Here is a 21,747-nt window from a genome sequence, read left to right on the forward strand (position 1 = left end):
GTTTAAATCAATTTTTACATCGTTTATTAAAATGTTTCATTCTCTGTTCAATCTCCCAGAGGCAGCTCCGTGCTTCAGGGAGATTGCTGCGCTCTTTCGCGAGCATGTGCGAAAGAGTGCAGGCCCCAACTCCCCCTCCTCCCCCCACCTGCAAAGGTAGCGCTGAGTGCTACCGACCACGCATTACACTGGGCGGGCCTTAATTGGCCCACCCGCGTAAAATGGCGGCAAGCAGCCAGTCGTAGGCAGCGCCGTGCCCACTCCCGCCTAGCCTGCCTGCCATAGGAAAAATTCTCCCTGATAAAACTATATAGTCTATAAAAACTAGAACTCCCTCGATAGTAAAAGAGATAGAGAGTAAGGTAAAGCAGAAACAGATGTCAGATTGATGATATGTGAGAACCAGGTTGCATATTAAAAATTCAGAGGGGAAGTGAAAGAAGAAATAAGAGCAGAAAACAGTGATTATGAGAAGGGACTGGCAACCAACATAAAAGGGAATCCAAAAATCTTCTGCAGGCACATAAATAGTAAAAAGAGTGGTAAAAGGAAGAGTAGGGTCCATTGGGAACCAAAAAGGGGATTTACACACGGAGGGAAAGGGCATGGCCGATGTACTAAATGAGAACTTTAGATCTGTTTTTACCTTGAAAGAAGATGCTGCCAAAATCATAGTGAAAGATGAAGTAGTGGATAGGCTAAAAATTGGTAAAGAGGAAGCTGGCTGTGCTTAAAATTGATAAGTACTGAGGACCAGTTGAGATGTATCTGAGGATACTTAAGGAATAAGAGTGTAAATGGCGGAGGCACTTGCAATAATATTCCAATCCTGTTTAGATATAGGGGTTTTGTGAGAAAACTGTAGGATTGCAAACGTCAAACCCTTTTTCAAAAAAGGTTGTGACAATAAACCCAGCAACTACAGGCCAGTCACTTTAATCTTAGTGCTGGGAAAACATTTGGGGGAGAATTTTCTCCCCGTTGGTGGGTTGGGCGGGAGCAGGCGCAACCGATCGCCACCCGCGATCAGCTGCGCGCCACCATTTTACGTGGGTGGGCCAATTAAGGCCCACCCAGTGTGACGTGCACCTGGGAGCACTGAGCGGGGAAAGTGGGCTGAGTCGAGGCCTGCACTCTTTTGCGCATGCGTGCGAAAGAGCGCAGAAATCTCCCTGAGGCACAGAGCTGCCTCAGGGAGATTAGTTTGGTTTTGAAAAATTTTAATAAAGAAAAAAATTAATTTTTAAGGCATGTCCCCTCATGTGACAGTGTTACAGTGTTACACAGCGGAGTCAGCTGTGCACCTGCCGAACTGAAGGTCTGAATGACACGCGGTGACATCGGGGCGCATGCCCGACATCACCGCATGTCACTTTACGCGTCAGTGAGCAGGGCCCACCCCCATACGCCAGCCCAAAGATTCTGGCCTTGGAAACAATAATTTGGGACAAAATTAACAGTCTCTTCGACAAATGTAGATTAATTAAGGAAAACGAGTACAGGATTCTTAAGAACAAATCATGTTTGACTAACTTGAATGAGATTTTTGATGCAGTAACAGAGAGGGTTGACGAGAATAATGCATTCGATGTGCTCTACATGCGGCAGAATCCTGTGCCTTCCCTGTGCTGAATTTGGTGGGGGGGCAGTTAATCAGCTGGGAAGATGGCCACTCATTCAAAGGCAATCATAGCCCGATCAAAGAACCCGGCATTGGGAAGGGGGGCCAAATAAGAGTTATCCCCTCTTTGTGAGCCGCCACCAACCCCCTCACCCTCCTCATCCACCATCACTCACTTCTGGCCTGGGATCCAGCAACAATCCTAGGCCTCGGGTGTGCATCATAAAATATCAGCAGTAGCCACCACCTTCCCCAGTGGCACCACCATTGAATACAGCTTCTGGCCTCTTCTTGGCCAGCAGCTCTCCGCAGGCGGGACTTCCACTCCCAGGGTCCTTGATCACAGGGAATGGCCCATCATTAATCTGTCAGGTGCCTGAGCAGAACCAGATGTGGTGGGCCTTCTTGAAAAGAAGTGAAGCGGGGCTTTGGCCAGCTCTTCAGCTGGTAGTCGAGAGCCCTGTGGCCTCCACAAGATTCCACCCATGGACTTTCAAAAAGGCGTTTAATAAACTGTCACATAATAGGCTTGTCAGAAAAGTTGAAATAAGAGGTACAGTGACGGCATGGACACAAAATTGGCCAAATGACAGGAAACAAAGAGTAATGGAGCATGGTTGTTTTTCAGACTAGAGGACAGCATATAGTGGAGTTGCCCAGGAGTTGGCATTAGGACCACTATTTTTCTTGATCTATGTTAATGGTTGTACAGGACATAATTTCAAAATTTTCAGATGACACAGAACTTGGGAGTATTTTGAACTGTGAGGAGGATAATGTTAAACTTCAGAAGGACACGGAGAGTCTGGTGGAATGAGTGGACACCTTGCAGATGAAGTTTAATGCAGAAAAGTGCAAAGTGATGCATTTTGATAGGAAGAAGGAGGAAAGTTAATATAAAAAAAGGATACAATTCTAAAGAGGGTGAAGGAGCAGGGGGACCTTGGGCATACACGTCCAAATCATTGAAGGTGGCAGGGCAGGTTGAGAAAACGGTTAATAAGGTACACGGTCTCCTTTGCTTTAGAAATAGAGGCACACAATACCAAAAAAATGTCATATTGAACCTTTATAAAACACTGGTTCAGCTTCAGTTGGAGTACTGTGTCCATTTTTGGGCAGCGCACTTTAAGAAGGATGTGAAGGCATTGGAGAAGGTGCAGTAAAGAATTATGAGAATGGTTCCAAGACTAGAGGTTACAGAAGAGAGCCGATGATTAGGTGGATAGATTGGCAAGCTGGGACTGTTCTCCTTAGAGAAGAGAAGGTTGAGAGGAGATTTGATAGAGGTGTTCAAAATCATGAGGGGTCTGGACAGAACAGACAGGGAGAAACAGTTCCCATTGCCTCCTGTCATTGTGGATAGACGTCAACAAGATCAGGCACTTCTTCACAGGGACAAATTCAATGAAAATCAAAGGGAAAAGGAGTCAGCCTGGAACATTGCCACGCTGCTACAAGCAGCTAGTTCCACCGGGGCACTAACATGGACTTGCAAACAGATTTCCTGCTCAAGGGAAGGGGAAAAGAAAGAACATACAGTATAACAAAAAAACAGTTAAACTGATCTTTTGATCACAATGCTTAACTCCTGTTTCTTGCAATCATCATGTCATCAGTACAAGTTGTGCAAGACCAATATCTATGATTTTAATTATGGCTTCCAAGGGGACCTGGGGCAATGCATCCAATATACCCAACTACGGAATTACCATAGATCTGTTCCTTAATCCAACGATGTATCATGGATTACCATTACAATGTAATGCAGAATTTGGTAGTTGTTCCCTGTCTGCCTCATCCTTTCTCTTCTGGGGTATAGAAGAACATCTTAAACGACAGTGACTGAGGTGGGTGAAAGCAAATAAGCAAAGAAAGTAAAGCATAAATTGAAGTAAGTAATAAGACATATAATTTTCCTACCTGGGCATCTTTTCTCATTGCATGTCCTGACCTCTTCCCCTGATCCTTCACATGGATAGCCTTTGACACTTGTCCCTTTGCACATTCGGAGGCGTCGCTGCCAGCCACTGTCACATGTCTTGGAACACAAACTCCAGTGGTTCCATGGACCCCATTTGCCTTCAGCTTAAAAATGTTGAAATATTAATACACTTAAGTGATTTGCCTGAATCTGCAGCAGCAGTCCACCAAATGACTAAAGCAAGAAAATATATGATTTTTTTTTGCAAAGTATTGTATTTCATTCATCATATTATGACCCTGGTCCAGACCCTGGGACCTTGGGGGAGATCCAGTTAAGGACCTTTTGTTTTAAGTAGATAAATGTTAAGATTCAAGGCATCTGCTTTTGGAATAAAGCCACAAGATTCCATGGGTTTTGAACAAACAAACACAAAATTTACTATACAAGTTCAGAAAGATAAAACAATTTACAAAATATATCTCATATTCTAACAGTCAGGGTAAGTATGAGGTATGTATGAATTAACAGACAACCTGTGGTTGAACACACCACACTACAGAATAAATGACAGATGCAACCAAGACAGAGTCCATGGATTTCTTAAGAACCCACCCAGACGTCAGTAAACACCAAGTCAAACAATCTAATTGAAACTCCGTCTCAGGAGGGATTCCCAGCTTCACCACTTTCGAAGATCTCTCCTTGGAATTCTCTCCAAAAGGTTGCTCCCACTCAGATGGCTTTAACAGTGGCCCACCTCACAGGGTTTCAATCTCACGTTCTAAAACTCCTTCTTCCTGGATTCCCAAATCAGCACTTCAGCTTCTAACTACTGGCATAAACTCAGCTCTTTGTTATACTTCACTGAGCTGGCACTGCCCCTGAGTTTCCGAACTCCAGTCTCCCGGCTGTATTCAGCTATATATGACTCCCAGGGCTTCTTCTGAGCCCTCTTCGCAGCTCCTCAGAGCTAACAGCAACACTTTGGCTGTATGGGGCTTCTTCCCCCTGCTCCTGGCTCTCCAAAACTGACCTCCTCAGGAAGAGATGTTCACTGACACTTGAACGGTTCTAGTGACCTATAAACACATTCTCAGAGGCTCCCAACTTTGTTACTAGGCAGAAACCAAAGTAACATGCATTGGAACATTCTGTACCTTAAGTGTTACGATCTTCACAAATGGCTAATTTAGCACCCAGGGACACACAGGTCAAATGGATTTCATGACAATCATCAAATTCAGGTTACTGTATGCAGAAAATCTCAGCTTTCAACCTAGAGAGGTAACACACACTGAGATGAATGATCAGAATTGCTGCTGATACTGTCTGTAATATCGTGAGTACTGTGATGTATTCATTTGGAATGAGCATGGCCAGTGCATGATGATAATATTAAACATGTGATCTGGTCAATTTGGTGTCTGTCTATCTTTACAAGTTCCTCACAATGTACAAAAGATTTTACCAGCGAAAAGTGATTAAAGTGCAAACGCTTGTGCAGTAAATGGCAGTAGACTGTGGTAACCAGAATAAGCTAGTAGTAATTGAGCTACATGATAGGCTGCTAAGATTTTCAACTAGATGATGTTGAAACTCATTGGGCTGGATTTTACTGTAGGCGAGCGGGGGCAGGGCCTGGTCGCTAATGCGTAAAATGACGCACGGTGACATCGGGCGGAACTCCTGATGTCACCGCGCTCCATTTAAATTTTCTGGAAGGCGGGGGCGCAGCAAAATCAGCTGCACGCCCGCCGACCTGTCAATGGCCAATTGAGGCCATTGACAGATCAATTAAAGTAATTAGTGGACCAGCCCATCCAACCTTAAGGTTGGCGGGCAGGCCAGGAGCCCCGGCGGGAATTAGAAAAAACATGAAACCTCATCCACGGGCGGGAGGAGGTTTCATGTAGGGTTTTAAAAATTTTAATAAAGTTTTTTTGGAAATTATGAACATGTCCCAACTCATGTGACATTGTCACATGAGGGGATATGTTAGGGAAATTTTATTTTTCTATTTTGAGATTTTTCACATTTAGAGCCGATCTCCCTGAGGCTGCACTTAGCCTCAGGGAGATGAGTGCGCTCTTTCGTGCGCATGCGCAAAAGAGTGCACTCTCAATTTTAGGAATCCCCCCCCGCCCGCACAGGGAGCACCTCCAATTGGGGGCGCCGATCGGAAGCACGCCCACACGCGCCCGCCTGTCAACTTCCCCCCCGACATGGGGGAAATTCAGCCCATTGGGCTGGATTTTCATGTCAGACGTGGGAATCAAGGGGAGGGACTAATCCTGCCATTATGATCCTGCTCCCGCCTCTAATTCGAAACTGCCGGCAAGAAGGATCTTCCTGGGGTCCAGGCCTGAAGTGTCCTGGAGACAGGAGAAGCGGGAGTGGAGGTGGGCTGAGTCCAGAATGGATAAGTTAAAATTCCCACCTCCATTCCCAAAATGGGGGAGTGATGGCGTAGTGGTATTGTCACTGGACTAGTAATCGAGAGACCCAGGTTAATGTATTGGGGACCTGGGTTCGATTCCACAGCAGATGGTGGAATTTGATTTCAATTAAAATCTGGAATTAAAAGTCTAATGATGACCATGAAACCATTGTTGATTCCCCTTTAGAGAAGGAAAACTGCTGTCCTTACCTGGTCTGGCCTATGTGTGCCTCCAGACCCACAGCAATGTGGTTGACTCTTAAATTCCCTCTGAAATGGCCTAACATGCCAATCAGTTGTCTCAAAATGCTACAAAGCCTCAAAAAAGGAATGAAACCAGACAGACCACCTGGCATCGACCTAGGCACCAGAAATGACAACAGCAATCTGAGCTCTGTTGACCCCGCAAAGTCCTCCTTACTAACATCTGGGGGCTAGTGCCAAAATTGGGAGAGCTGTCTCACAGACTAGTCAAGCATCAGCCTGACATAGGTATCCTTACAGAATCATGTCTTACAGATAATGTCCCATACACCACTACCACCATCCCTGGTGGCACAGTGGTACACAGTCGAGAGTGAGTTTCCCTGAGAGTCCTCAATATTGACTCCAGGCCCCATGACATCAGGTTAAACGTGAGCAAGGAAACCTCCTGCTGATTACCATCTGCTGTGGCAGGATTCGAATCCAGGTCCCCAGTGCCCAGTGCATTACCCTGGGTCTCTGGATTACTGGTCCAGTGACAATACCACTACACCATCGCCCGCCACACTCAGCATGATGAATCAGTGCTCCTCAATGTTAGAGCCACTTGGAGTAAGCACTGAGGGTGGCAAAGGCACAGAATGTACTCTGGGTGGGGGACTTCAATGTCCATCACCAAGAGTGGCTTGGTAGTACCACCAATAGCTGAGTCCTAAACAACATAACTGCATAACTGGGTCAGCGCCAGGTGGTGAGGGAAAAACATACTTGACCTCATCCTCACCAACCTGCCTGCCACAGATAAATCTGTCCATGATAGTATTGGTAGGAGTGGCTACTGCAAAATCCTTGTAGAGACGAAGTCCCGCCTTCACATTGAGGATACTCTCCATCATGTTGAGTGGCACTACCACCATGCTAAATGGGATAGATTTTGAACAGATCTAGCAACTCAAAACTGGGCATCCATGCTGGGCAGTGGACTATCAGTAGCAGCAGAATTGTACTCTAACACAATCGGTAACCTCATGGCCCAGCATATCCCCCACTCTACCATTACTATCAAGCCAGGGGATCAACCCTGGTCCAATGAAGAGCGCAGGATGGCATGCCAGGAGCAGCACTAGGCATACCTAGAAATGAGGTGTCAACCTGGTGAAGCTATAACACAGGGCTACTTGCATGCCAAACAGCATAAGCAGCAAGTGATAGACAGAGCTAAGCAATCCCATAACCAACGGATCTAAGCTCTGCACTCCTGCCACATCCAGTCTGAATGGTGATGGACAATTAAACAACTCACTGGAAGAGGAGGCTCCACAAATATCCTCATCATCAATGATGGGGGAGCCCAGCACACCAGTGCAAAAGATAAGGCTGATGCATTTGCTACAAATCTTCAGCCAGAAATGCCGAGTGGATGATTCATCTCGGCCTCCTCTGGAGGCCCCCAACATCACAAATGCCAGTCTTCAGCCAATTCGATTCACTCCACGTGGTATCAAGAAACAGCTGAAGGCACTGGATGGTGCAAAAGCTATGGGCCCTGACTATTCTGGCAACAGTACTGAAGACTTGTGCTCCAGAACCTGCCGTGCCTCTAGCCAAGCTGTTCCAGTATAGCTACAACACTGGCATGTATCTGGCTATGTGGAAAATTGTCCAGATATGTCCTGTACACAAAAAGCAGGACAGATCCAACCAGGCCAATTACTGCCCCATCAGTCTACTCTGCAACATCACTAAAGTAATGGAAGGAGTCATCAATAGTGCTATCAAGTGGCATTCGCCTAGCAATAATCTGCTCACTGACGCCAAGTTTGTATTCTGCTAGGGCTACTCAGCTCCTGACCTCATTACAGCCTTGGTTCAAACATGTACAAAAGAGCTGAACTCCCGAGGTAAGGTGAGAGTGACTGGCCTTGACATGAAGGGGGCATTTGACCGATTGTGGCATGAAGGAGCCCTAGCAAAACTGGAGTCAATGGGAATCAAGGGAAAACTCTCCACTGCTTAGAATCATACCTAACACAAAGGAAGATGGGTGTGGTTGTTGGAAGTCAGTCATCCCAGCTCCAGGCCATCATTGCAGGAGATCCTCAGGGTAGTGTCCTCAGCCCAACCGTGGATCATGACCTTCTTTCCATCATAAGGTCAGAAGTGGGGATGTGCGCTGATGATTGCACAATGTTCAGCACCATTTGCGACTCCTCAGATACTGAAGTATTCCATGTCCAAATGCAGCAAGACCTGGACAATATACAGGCTTAGGTTGACAAGTGGCAAGTAACATCCACACCACACAAGTACCAGGAAATAACCATCTCCAACGAGATAGAGTCTAACCATCACCCTTGACGTTCAATGGCATTACCATCACTGAATCCCCCACTATCAACATCCTGGGAGTTACCATTCACCAGAAGCTGAACCGTACTAGCCATATAAATACATATGGCTACAAGAGCAGGTCAAAGGCTAGGATTCCTGCAACAAGTAACTCACTTCCTGCTCCCCAAAGCCTGTCCACCATGAGGCACAAGTCAGAGGTGTGATGGAATACTCCCCACTTGCCTGGATGAGTGCAGCTCCCACAACACTCAAGAGTCTTGACACCATCCAGAACATGCTTGATTGGCACCACATCCACAAACATTCACTCCCTTCACCACCCACACATAGTAGCAGCAGTATGTACTATCTACAAGATGCACTGCAGGAATTCACCAAGGGTCCTTCAACAGCACCTTCCAAACCCATGACCACTAACATCCAGAAGGACAAGGGCAGCAGATGGATGGGATCACCATTACCTGGAAGTTCCGTTCAAGTCACTCATCATCCTGATTTGGAAATATATCGCCGTCACTTCACTGTCACTGGGTCAAAATTCTGGAACTCCCTTCCTAACACTGCCGTGGGCGTAACTACGCCACATGGACTGCAACCTTTAAAGAAGGCAGCTAGCCACCACCTTCTCAAGGGCAACTAGGGATGGACAATAAATGTTGGCCCAGCCAGTGAAGCCCACATCCCATGAATGATTAAAAGAAATAGCCTCAGCTGGTGCTTCCGGAGCTATCAACAGCTCACCTATATCATGTTAAACATTCTGACCACTCTAAACATTCCCCACACCCAAACCTCTTCTACTTATCTCCTCACCCTCACTCTTCTCACCCCCTCATTCAATATCTACTTTATGACCAAAACTCACAACCGCTCTTATAACAATTGGAAGCTGTTGAATAGCCCATAAATTCCCTGAGTAAATAAGCAGACTCTTGAAAGCAACTGTATAAACAATGTGAAGCACTGATAAAAAGATCAGGCAGTTGGATTGCAGTCATTGCCCAGATAACTCCCTGAGTTAACAAATAATTCTTGAACAACTATCCCATCAGTTGCCTGGACAGAATACATGAAAGTAATGGGAAAAGGTTAAACATTTACACTTGGTTATCATACTAGGTTACTCTTTCGGTAGTGTGAAATGTACTCTACATTTTTTTACATTAGATACAATTATTTTTAACTCATCTGAAGACTCTTCCACATTTACAGCTTTGATCAATCACTTGATAGCTTGCCAGTTTACAGAAGTAACAATGTGGCAAACGCATTGGACAGAATATTGCCCTTGACGGGCAGGCGGGCCTGACCGACTCGACGGCGGGCGGGCAGCCGATTGCCACTGCTGAAACGGCCCACGCCACCATTTTCCGCAGGCGGGCCAATTAAGGCCCGCCCAGTGGGTTAGCGATTCCCATGTGCAATGGGAAAATCTTTTCGGCGTGGGCGTGTTCAGACCACCGGTTCCAATGGGGAACCGGCAGTCTGTATAAAGTGTGGCCAGGCAGCCTCGTTGAGGCAGTGCACCATGGCCACTGACAGAGAGCGACATGCTGCCTTCAGGACACAGGAGGAGGAGGAGCAGGGCAGGCTGCAGGATAGGCCAGCGGGGGGCCACTATGCCCCTCGCTTCTCAGATGCCTGCCTTGCTGTCCTCCTTGAAGAGTTGTCCAATCTTCGGGATATTTTGCATCCAAAGGATGGGAGGAGGAGGACCCCCCATGTCACCAGGCAGGCGCGGCAGGAGGTGGCGGAGGCAGTAAGCACCCATGACGATGTGCAGTGTACAGGAATACAGTGCCACAAGCACTTCATTGATTTGTTGCGCTCTGGAAAGGAGAGTACTATGTCAGCCTTGGCCATTTGACCCAGCAGGTATCCTTAGGCTTTGAGCCCCCGCCCCCCTCCACCCCCCCAACGCCTTACTGTCGTTACTGCATTGGGAATTTGGTACACGCTGGGTGGGCAAACAGATAGTGACCATGCTTACATCAGCCTTAGTGGTTGAGGAGAAGATGGGTACATGAGCGATCATCCCCAATAGATTCTCTTCTCTGTGCTGCAGGCAAAAACCGAGCACTCCAATGGTACATAACATTCCATGTGGCATTCCTTAGGCCATCTGACCAGCCTGTCTTTATGCGCGTCTAATGTTTGGGCCTCCTATTGACTATTTTCCACCCCACCAATGTTCGTCTCCTTAGGGTCTTGAAGGGTGAGCGACTTATGAGGCTGGGGGGGAAAGGGATGAAAGATGTTACTGACTGAAAGCTAGCTGACGCACTGTCCTTGTTGTTAATTTCAGCATCACCACCGCATGTCCACCGCCAACAAGTCCGGAGACCCCCCTCCATAACTGAGGGCCAAGACGTGCAACTGGCGGCACATCATTTCAGCCAGTCAGGCACCAGCGCAGCGACAAACACTTCGGTGGGGAATGTAACGTTGGCTAGTGTCCCGAGGCACAGTGGAGAGGGCACTTCACAATTGCTGGAGGAGATGGCAAGGACAGAGAGTACCGGTGGCGCCAGCAGCAGGAGGACTGCAGGGGACCAGGCACATGCTGAGTCCGGCACCGATGATGTGCCTCTGGAGATGTCACCAATGCAGCAGCTGCAGGACAAGCAGCAGGATTTGCGGGAGCATCTGGCAGGGTTTCATGAGGGTGTGCTTCAGTTGGTCTCTGTGATGGAGGAGTTCAGGCAGAGTGTAAGTGAAGGCATGAACCTCAGGACAGAGCTTCAGGCTTCCTCCACTGAGAGATTGGCGACTCTCATGGAAAGGGGCTTCGATCAGATTGAAGTCTTCTGATTGGGTTACACTCTGACCTGCAAGCCCTCACAGCAGTAATGGCCACAGATGGTCATTCCCAATGTGGGAGATGTTCTGGGCACCAAGTGTCACCGCTCTGTGCCCATGCATCTGCGGTGAGCAGGGAGGTACAATGTGACCTCACAACGGCGCAGCAGCTGCCTGTCATCGCTGCGAGCTCCTCTCAGGGCGTTCCAGATGAGGGCAGAAGCTCCTCCGCGCCCCCCTGCCAGTGATCGTTGCATCCCGTTGAGGCTGCGACAACTGGGGAGGTGCCAGTTCTGGAACTGGCCATTCCCTCCCAGGCGGGACCATCACAGGCTCCATGGGCCAGAGGACACCCGCCAAGGTCATCGAGGCCAACAGGACAGCAGAGTCAGCAGACTGTCTCACAAGCCACTCCGAGCGATGGGGCGGCAGCTAGACGTAGCACCCGCAAACGAAAGCATAAGGCACATTAGGCACTCAACGGGTATGTCACTGGTGATTTTGTGTTGGCCTTAGATTAGGGAAACAATAGTTATGTATGTCAGAGCGATGTTTGATTTAGATGTTGGACTGAATAAAGTCCACTTTTCTGACCATGGCTGAGGGTGTTTCCTTTGTGCTGCCTTTGTATGTTTCACAGACATCTCATGAGTGTTTGATTGGACATTGATGTTTCTGTACTAAGCCCTTAGATGCAGCTGATAAGGTGAGATATGTAGCACCTAAGTGCCAAGTGTGGAAGCGCCAGGCAATGCTGGTCCTGCGGATCGATGTGTGTGGAGCTAGCTGAAAGTTCATTGGATTAAATTGTCCCGGGTGTACCTGCCTCCTTGGTGTAGTAGCGGGTCAGCGTGCTGCCCCTCATCATCGCCCTGTGCGTCCTCATCCTCTGAGCTACCGCTGGATTCATCATGTGCAGCCTCATCCACTGCGTCAAGGTCTTCTTCGTCAACTGCATCCCCCCTTTCCAGCGCAAGATTGTGCAGAGCGCAGCATGCTACCACTATCAGAGAGACGCGATCTGAGGGGTACTGGAGTGCGCCCCCTGAGCGGTCCAGGCAACGGAAACGCATCTTGAGAAGACCGATGGCTCTCTCCACCACAGCCCTTGTCGTGCAGTGGCTCCTATTGTAGCGCTCCTCAGCTTCTGTTCTTGGACGGCAGAGAGGCATCATGAGCCACCTTCTGAGGGGATAGCCCTTGTCATCCAGCAGCCAACCATCCAGCCGAGCCGGAGCACTGAAGAGTGCCGGCACCTGGGAGTGTCTGAGGATTTAGGCATCATGGAAGCTGCCTGGGTACCTTGCACAAGCTTGCAGTATCTGCATCCTGTGATCACACACTATTTGCACGTTCATGGTGTGGAAGCCCTTCCTGTTGACGAAGGCACCCAGCTCACCTGCTGGCACCTTGATGGCCACATGTGTACAGTCTATAGCACCCTGGACACGGGGAAAGCCAGCAATGGCCGTGAAGCCTCTGGCTCTGTGTCTGACTGGCCTGGTCGCAGCAGAAGTGGATGATGGTCAATGCCTGCCTGAACAGAGCATCTGTAACCTGCTTGACACAAGTGTGGACAGCTGATTGGGAGACACCGCAAAGATCACCCACCGAGCCCTAGAAGAAGCCAGTGGCATAGAAGTGGAGGGCAACTATGAGCTTCAGAGCCGTTGGCATGGGGTATCCACCCACACAGTTAGGGGAGATCTCAGGGCCAATCATCTGACAGATATAGTTGACTGTTTCCCTTGATAGACAGAGCCTCCTTCGGCACTGCACCTCAGTCATATTGAGGTAGCTGCTTCGCTGCCTGTATACCCTGGCAGCAGGATAGTGGCGACTTCTGTGGCCCCTTCCACCTTGGACAACCTCTTGGCCCTGCACCCCTTGTGCCTGTGCCTGGCCTCCCAAAGGTGGCTCCCCTGGAGGCTGATTGTCCACTCCTGGCCTCCTCCTTATTCTATCCCTCCCTTCCTCCTCAGAGGACCTGCCTCCAGTGGAGATGTCAGAACCCATACCCAGACTAAATGGAGGCCTCTGGAAAGCTGCAGGCCCGATAAAGGTTACTGTCTGCAGACTGATGAGCTGAAGCTTCAAAGTACACAGAAAGCTCTTGGAAATCGATCTGAACTGGTAACAATCACACAGGCAAGTTTAAAACACTTTCTGCATTAAATACTTTCGGAAAACACGAACAACCCCTCTCAGCTCACATATCCCGGCAGTGCATGAGTTTTGATAAAAAATCACTTACCCGCCTGCCTGTTGGGCCCATGCGCCGAGCCGAAGTTCGCATGGGCCCCACAAAATCCTCGTCGATTGGCGACTTGATGGCCTTAACAAGGTCTTTAATTAATGGCGGGCGCGCGTCATGCTGCATAGCGCGCCCGCCGACCTAAATATCGCGATGCTGCGCGCTGACGTCGGGGTGCTCACGTGTTGTCAGCGCATGACATTTTAAGCACTGATGTGCAGGCTCTCCTACCCGCGTGTCAGCCAGAAAATTCTGCCCATTGTTTAAAGGGTAGTTACATCTTCCAATCACAGCGCTGTCACAACTCACCTTACTGAACATAGATACAGGTCATGCTACAGCACTTCATGATGTGCTATGAAAGAGGTAAAACCATTTCACTTACCTCCAAACAATGTTTCATGCTTCCATGCTGCTGCTGTCAAGCCCAACAGCTGCCAAAGTCTGGCTGCCTCCATGAAAATAAATATTTACCTGCACCAGGCTCTCAATGAGTCTACAACAATGTTAGTTTCATTCTTCATAGAAAAGGGTGGGTTCCGGAGCCCGTTGCTTCACCTGCGCTGGTTAAAATGGCTGAAGGCAGGACCAGAGATGGGAGCTCCAGCTGCCAAGATTGGTGGCTATATTTTTCCGGTCCTGACTCTATTTGGGCCCAGTCAGGACCATGAAAATCTGAGCCATTGTTTCTGAAAATATGTGTCTTCACTCAGTTGAATATGCTGCTGCAGTGTTCAAACATCCATCAGATTCAACTACTGACTATGCTAACTTTGGTGAGTTTGTTCTGATTAAGTTGACTTAGCTTCTGTATCACTGTTGCAGGCAGACACAGTAAATTGTTTACTGGGTCACTGTTACAATTGAAAATGGGAGAATGTGGCTGTGTCCACAGGATATATTGGGAGGCTAGCGATGTTCATACACTGAAAGAATAGACATGTTCTTCAGAGCTATTAACCTATTAGAACTCGAAGGTGAAAGTGAAGAGGTCCAGACTGAGAATAAGGCAATTCTTGAGCACAAGAAAGCAATTTTGCTAACAGAGAATGGCGAGTTAATAATCCTTCTTGCTCCCAACAAAACAAAAGATGTGCCATTCAAAATAATTATCACCTGGTTGGAGGAAAATTTTAACCTTAAGCTAAACCTACAAATTTGGAACCAGTGACCAATTTATCATTACATCGCTACTATGGTACATTCTTAGACTGTGCATTATGAGAGAGATTTGTCTGTGGATTGGTGGAAGAAAGAATCATGTCAAAGTTATTAAATACACATGTTACGCTTGAAATAGCATGTAAGATTGCTTTTACCATGGAGATGTCATCACAGAGTGCTTGGGAATTTTGTTTGTTATGCAAGTGACCAGTGCAGCTTCTGCCCAATGTCAGATCATTTTGCCAAGTCTAAAGCAGGGACACCTTGCAGAACAGTGTTATTGAGAGAGGTTTAATGTCTTGTTATTGCCGTAATGTCAACCACACAGCACAATAATGTCCATACAGAAATGCAAAATCCCTTAATTGCTAAAAGATAGGCAATATGCTTGCTGAGCAAAGGCCAAAGCAGGAGAGAGAACTCTTTCCAGTGGTAATGGAAAACAGCAGCATAACAAGGCTGGAGTTCACAATTTTGAAATGAATCCAGAGCACTTAAGTGAAGAGGAGCCATGGCTGCAGGGCATTTATGTCACTAGCAATCATGCAATTGACAGAGATTCTTGTACAAAGGTGTTGGTAAATCAACAGTACGTTAACATGCACATCAATATGGCTGCAGATTGCTCAATCATGAGCAGGAACACGCACAAGAGCAAGTTCAGTGCCACACAGAGCATAGTTTATTGAAAAACTACTCAGATAAGGCGTGAGAAATGAGAAGGCAAATGGACTGCAATGTCCAACATAAGAGCAAGTCCCTCAAGCTGCCCTTTGTTGTGGCAAGATATGTCAAGAAACCAGTGTTAATGGGCAAGACTGGCTTCATAAACTGCAGTTAATCTGGAAGCATGTTTTTCAAGTTGAGGCGACCAAGCAGCTTCATCAGCTATTGAATAACCTACGCAATATTTTCTAAGACAGTTATGAAGGCAAAATTGGTGTGAAAGCATACATCCTAATCAGGCCCGATGCAAGACCAGTATATTGCAAGGCTGTGCTGGTTCCTTATGCTTTTAAAACCCAGTGTAATGAGGCGGTCATGCTGTCTCTCCAAATTGGGCTGGGCCCTGAGGTCGCCATGGTGGCTGTCGGCATAGCATGCTTGATGGGCTCGTGGGGGTGGAGCCAGAGGCCACGAATGTGGGTCGAAGAGTGGGATGGGAAGGAAGGAGTTTGAGAGGTCTCATCAATGCCTGGTGCCTAGGGAACCGGTGAGTAGCACTATAGCATGCATCCAGCTGTTAGAAACCATGCAGCACAGTCTAGACAGCACAAAATTTCCCTGAATTTGAGGAACCCTGAGATACTGAGGATACCATTCATGGTCTGGATGGCCAGGTAATCTCTGTCTCATATGTTCATGTGAAACTGCCACTAGCACTTTGTTTTTGCTGCACTTCAAGTACAGTTTTAAGCCAAAAACCCATTTTACGAAGAGTGGGGATAGAAGGTAAAAGAGGAAGGTTCTGATTCACTAGCTTGCATTCCTTTGAGACACAAGGCATTCCAGCTTCCCATGTTTAACTTTGAAGTCTGCAACACTGCTGATTTGAGACAAGAAATCATAGTTGAGCTCTCAACAGTTTTTTTTGGGTTTTGGAGTGTCGAGCAACAGTTGCCCACTATCAGGAGTTTGTTTTTTTAAGATAAGCTTTTTTGTGTGTGTAGTTACATGTTTGGTGCCAATGGAATAAAGGATCCCTGAACTGGAACCTTTGCATGTTCATCGTCCTTTTTTCTTTCATTACACCAAGTTGAGGAGGAACTAAAGAATCTACAGAGAAATGGTGTGCCAGTGAAAACTGATAATAGTGATCAGGCAGCCCTAATCTTGTTGTGCCCAAGTCAGACAAAACTGTGAGATTACGCTGGGACCTTAAAATCACAATCAACCAGGCAGTGGATGATGAACATCCGTTATCGACTTCTCAAGGTTTGTATGCAGATTTAGCAGGATCCAAGATATTCATAAAGTTGGATTTGTCCCATGCTTATACACAGCTTAATGTAGATTGACAGAGTCAACAATATCTCATGATAAACACACACATGGGGTTATACTCCTACACAAAATTACCCTATGGCCTAAAGTCTTCACCAAACACCTTCCAAGTTACGATAAATAAGATTTTGTAAGGAATGCAGCACAGTTTATACAATTGGGATGATTTTTTGATCATGATTACAACAGAGGAAGAGAACTTTCAGCTGTTGGAAGAAGAGCTAAAAAGGCTCAATGGCACAATGTGAAGTTGAAAAAGAGTAAGTGTGCTTTTGCTCAACCCAAGGTAGTAATGAAAAAGGGCTACAGCCAGTGAAAGAGAAGATAGAGACATAGAGTCATAGAGGTCTACAACACAGAAAAAGGTCCTTCAGCCCATCGAGTCTGCACTGGTGAAACAAGTACCTAACTATTCTAATCCCATTTTCCAGCACTAGGCCCATAGCCTTGTATGCCATGGCATCGCAAGTGCACTTCCAAATACTTCTTAAATGTTATGAGGGTTTCTGCCTCTACCATTCTTTCAGGCAGTGAGTTCCAAATTCCCACTACCCTCTGGGTGAAAAAATTCTTTCTTACATTCCCTCTAAACTGCCTGCCCCTTACCTTAAATCTATGCCCCCCTAGTTATTGATCCCTCCACCAAGGGGAAAAGTTCCTTCCTATCTACCCCATCTATGCCCTCATAATTTTATACACCTCAATCATGTCCTCCCTCAATCTCCTCTGCTCCAAGGAAAATAGCTCTAGTCTATCCAATCTCTCCTCATAACTAAAACTCTCCAGCCCAGGCAACATCCTGGTAAATCTCCTCTGCACTCTCTCTAGTGCAATCACATCCTTCCTATAATGCGGATTCTAGAACTGCACGCAATACTCTAGCTGTGGCCTAACCAGCATTTTATACAGTTCCAGCATAACCTCCCTGCTCTTATATTCTATGTCCCGGTTAATAAAGGCAAGTATCCCATATGCCTTCTTAACCACCTTATCCACCTGTCCCGCGACCTTAAGGGACTGGTAGACATGCACACTGATCTGATCCTCAGTACTTCCCAGGGTCCCTACCATTCATCGTGTATTCCCGTGCCTTGTTTGTCCTGCCCAAGTGCATCACTTCACACTTATCTGGATTAAATTCCATTTGCCACTGATTAGCCCATCTGACCAGCCTGTCTATATTCTCCTGTAATCTAAGGCTATCCTCCTCACTATTTACCACCCCACCAATTTTCGTGTCATCCGCGAATTTACTGATCAACCCTCCTACATTCAAATCTAAATCGTTTATATATACCACAAACAGCAAGGGACCCAACACCGATCCCTGTGGAACCCCACTGGACACAGGCATCCAGTCACAAAAACACCCCTCGACCATCACCCTCTGCTTCCTGCCACTCAGCCAATTCTGGATCCAATTTGCCAAATTGCCTTGGATCCCATGGGCTCTTACCTTCGTCATCAGTTTCCCATGTGGGACCTTATCAAAAGCTGATATGTTGCCTCCCTGGTGCTAGGGTCAAGGATGTCACTGAATGGCTGCAGGGCATTCTAAAGGGGGAGGGCAAACAGACAGAGATCGTGGTACATATTGGTACCAACGACATAGGTAGAAAGAGGGGTGAAGTCCTGCGAGCAGAATTTAGGGAGCTAGGAAACAGATTAAAAAACAGGACCTCAAACGTAGTAATCTCTGGATTACTTTGACTATAGTCAATGTTTCAAATCAAAAAACGTGCCTGAGCTTAGATCTTTTCTAGGCATGGTTTGAAATTGTGTTAGCTCCACTACATGAATTGTTGAAGAAAGATGTGAAATGGCAATGGTCTAAAGCAACCAGATGCTGATGATGCATCTGAGAGAGGCTTGACCGATGATGCACTACTCATTCATTATGACATGAAACTAGTGTGGGATGCTTCAAACTGTGGAGTTGGGCAGTAATCAGTCATGAAACGAACTATGGTCAAGAGATGCCCATAGCATTTGTTTCACGTACACTGAGTGAACGTAACCATGCACAGATAGGAAAGGAATGCTTGCAATCATTTTTAGAATCAACAAGTTTCACCAGTTTGTTGGGTAGAAACTACTGACAGATCACAAACCCCTTGTAGCTATTCTGGGTCCAAAGTCTGCAATATCGATAATGTCATTGTCAAGGATGTACTTCTCTCACAGTCCAATTACAACATTGATATCATAGTTCAAAGAAAGATGCTATAGCTGATGCACTGTTATGTTTTCCACATGAAGATTCAAAAGTTGTTAATCCTCACAACAGGAGTTGTGAAGGACTTTCCAATCACTGCAACTGAAATTGTAGCTCAAACTCAGAAAGACCTGGGCTGGAATTTTCCAGTCCCACCCGCCATAGGACTAGAAATTCCTGTGCAAGATCGATGGACCTTTGGCTCGTTTGTCAAGTTTTTCATCCCGCCCATGACGATTCCTGCCACAGGCGGACCCGAAAATCCCGGCCCTCGTTTTTAAAGAAGCCTATGAACAGACTTTGAATGGTTGGATAGAATTTGACTGGTGTACAAATGAGGAACTGAAATTATTCCACAATCAACATAATGAGTTGTCATGCGAACTGCATTAAGTGCAGTCAGAGAGTGGGAGTACCTAGTTATTTAAGAGATAAGATTCTGGCAGAACTCCATACTGAATGTATGGGAATAGTTTGTATGAAATCCGTAGCCAGCAGTTTTGTTTATTGGCTTGGTCTAGATAGTAATCTAGAAACATCAGTTAGCAAATGTGTATTTTGTCAAAACCACAGAAGTAAGCCACCAAAAGTTCTTTTTCAACTTTGACCATGTGTGACACAAATGTTCATTTGAAAGAATACATATAAACCTCTGTGAAAGGAAAACAAAAGATTGAAACTGGACCAAGAGATGGAGAAAGACTTAAACAACATAAACCTAATTATGAAATTAACCAGGAACGCACATGGAAAACACAAGCTGTTAATAAATCTGCTGGGATTATGAACTACAAGGATATAAAAGTGGATCAAAAGAAAGCAAATACTGCAAAAGAAAGAAACAAGGCATACTGTAATTCCTGAACTGAAAGCAGATGGTCCAAAACCTGACTCAACACCAAATCCTGTGTGAAGACCAGTTATTTGAATTGATTTATAGACATAGTTTAAAGAGAAAAAAGAGTCAGTTGTTATTTTGCAAGTGTCAATATTCTCATAGATTTGTTCATTTGTTTTTGAAGTTGCATAGTTAGTGCAATATAAATAGCTTATTGAAAAAGGGAAAGCAGTATAATGTATTCATATGTTATGCACACGTCCAGTACGTGGTTGTTATTAAACATGTGATCTGACCATCTTGCTGTCTGTCTTTTCAAGTAACTCCCAATATACAACAGATGTGCTGAGGGTAATTTAAGCCTAACCCAGCTGGTGGCAAATTGAAGAGATTGCTGGCTTTGCTACTTGTTTCACAGCCTATCAGATTTTTCCCAGTTGACTTTGAAAATTGGTCGTAGTATTAGGCAGTTGGATTGCCCAAGCCCATCAGTTTTCCACCACAGGCAAGTTAGATTAAAATTATGTTCTATTTGAATGCATTTATAATATACATAACAACAAGAGTAATTACCCTCCCATATAGTATAAACTATGTGGTTTTGAGTTATGAAACATTTTCAAAAGTGAAACAACATCTTTCTATGTGAGAGACACAAACTCTTAATGTTAACTCTGTTTCTCTCTCCACAGATGCTGCCATACCTGCTGAGTTTGCCGGCATTTTCTGTTTTTATTTCAGGGCCTGAATCTTCGGCTCAGCATGCGGGGGTGGGGCCCACTCGCTGAGGCATAAAATGACGTGCAGTGACATCAGATGGGCGTCCCGACGTCACCGCACATCATTTAGATATTCAGAGTCAGCTGCGTGCCCGTTGAACTGTCAAAGGCCTATTAAGGCCATTTAAATATCAATTAAACTAATAAACTGAGCTGCCCATCCAACCTTAAGGTTGGCGGGCAGGCAAAGAGCCCAGGCGGCCTTCACATTTTTCATGGAACCTCATCCATGGACGGAATGAGGTTTCAGGAAGTGTTTATAAATTGAATAAAAATTTTTATAAAAATTCATTAACATGTCCCAGCTCATGTGACACTGTCACATGAGGGGACGTGTCTTAAATTTTTTTCTTTTCTTTATTAAGATTTTGGGAACTTAAACTAATATCCCTGAGGCAGCTCTGTGCCTCAGGGAGATTGCTGCGCTCTTTTGCGCACATACATGAAAGAGCGCAGGCCCCGACTTTGGGAATCCACCACCGCCCCCGCCCGCAAAGGGAGTGCTCAGCGATTTTGCACAGGAATTTCCGGTCCCATGGCGGGCGGGACTGGAAAATCCCAGGCGCAAGTCACGCCTTAACTGGCCCATCCATGTAAAATGGCGGCGCAGAGGGGGTGCCGATCGGATCCGCACCCGTCCCTGCCCACCCCCGCACAACCTCCCCAACAGGGGGAAAATTCTCCCCCAGATTTCCAGCATCTGCAGAATTCTGCTTTTATCTTTCTTTGTTGATTCGAAGTATATAGCTCTCAATCCACAAAGGGGAAGGCAAGTCTTTTTTATATAAGAAAATTCTAATTAACCAGATGTTTCTTCAACAGTTAACTTTAGTGCCAGTGTGGGGACTCTCAAGGGTTTTCCTCTGTGTTAGGATTCTCTGGTACTATCAGTAATACAGTGCGTCTTGAAGTGAATCCATTGCAAACAGCAAGGTTATTTGAAGCAACTTGGACCCAATCAACCAAGCCAGGAAACTGTGGGGGAGAAATTGGGCTCTGTGACACCCATTTTTAGGTTCTACACAGTCTCCTAATGAATGAAAATGGCTTCCAAAAGGTGTGTGCACACTCATAACAGGAAGCGTGCTCGACACAATCTTGGTAAGGGGTTATAAGCATGCATCTAATGACTACCTTTTATGCACAGCAGATA

The 21,747-nt window shown here is 46.2% G+C and overlaps 1 protein-coding gene across 1 annotated transcript in view; it reads right to left on the bottom strand.

Annotated features, from left to right (window-relative positions):
• adgrb2 (adhesion G protein-coupled receptor B2) overlaps positions 1-21,747 on the bottom strand; it is a 1,091,625-nt gene that overhangs the window by 596,689 nt on the left and 473,189 nt on the right. Inside the window, exon 7 of the mRNA XM_078566906.1 lies at positions 3,545-3,709. Within this exon, the coding sequence (XP_078423032.1) occupies positions 3,545-3,709 (165 nt within the window). The remainder of the gene's footprint in view (positions 1-3,544; positions 3,710-21,747) is intronic.

Source organism: Cetorhinus maximus, chromosome 21 (genome assembly GCF_964194155.1).
Source record: "Cetorhinus maximus chromosome 21, sCetMax3.hap1.1, whole genome shotgun sequence".
Classification (NCBI taxonomy): domain Eukaryota; kingdom Metazoa; phylum Chordata; class Chondrichthyes; order Lamniformes; family Cetorhinidae; genus Cetorhinus; species Cetorhinus maximus.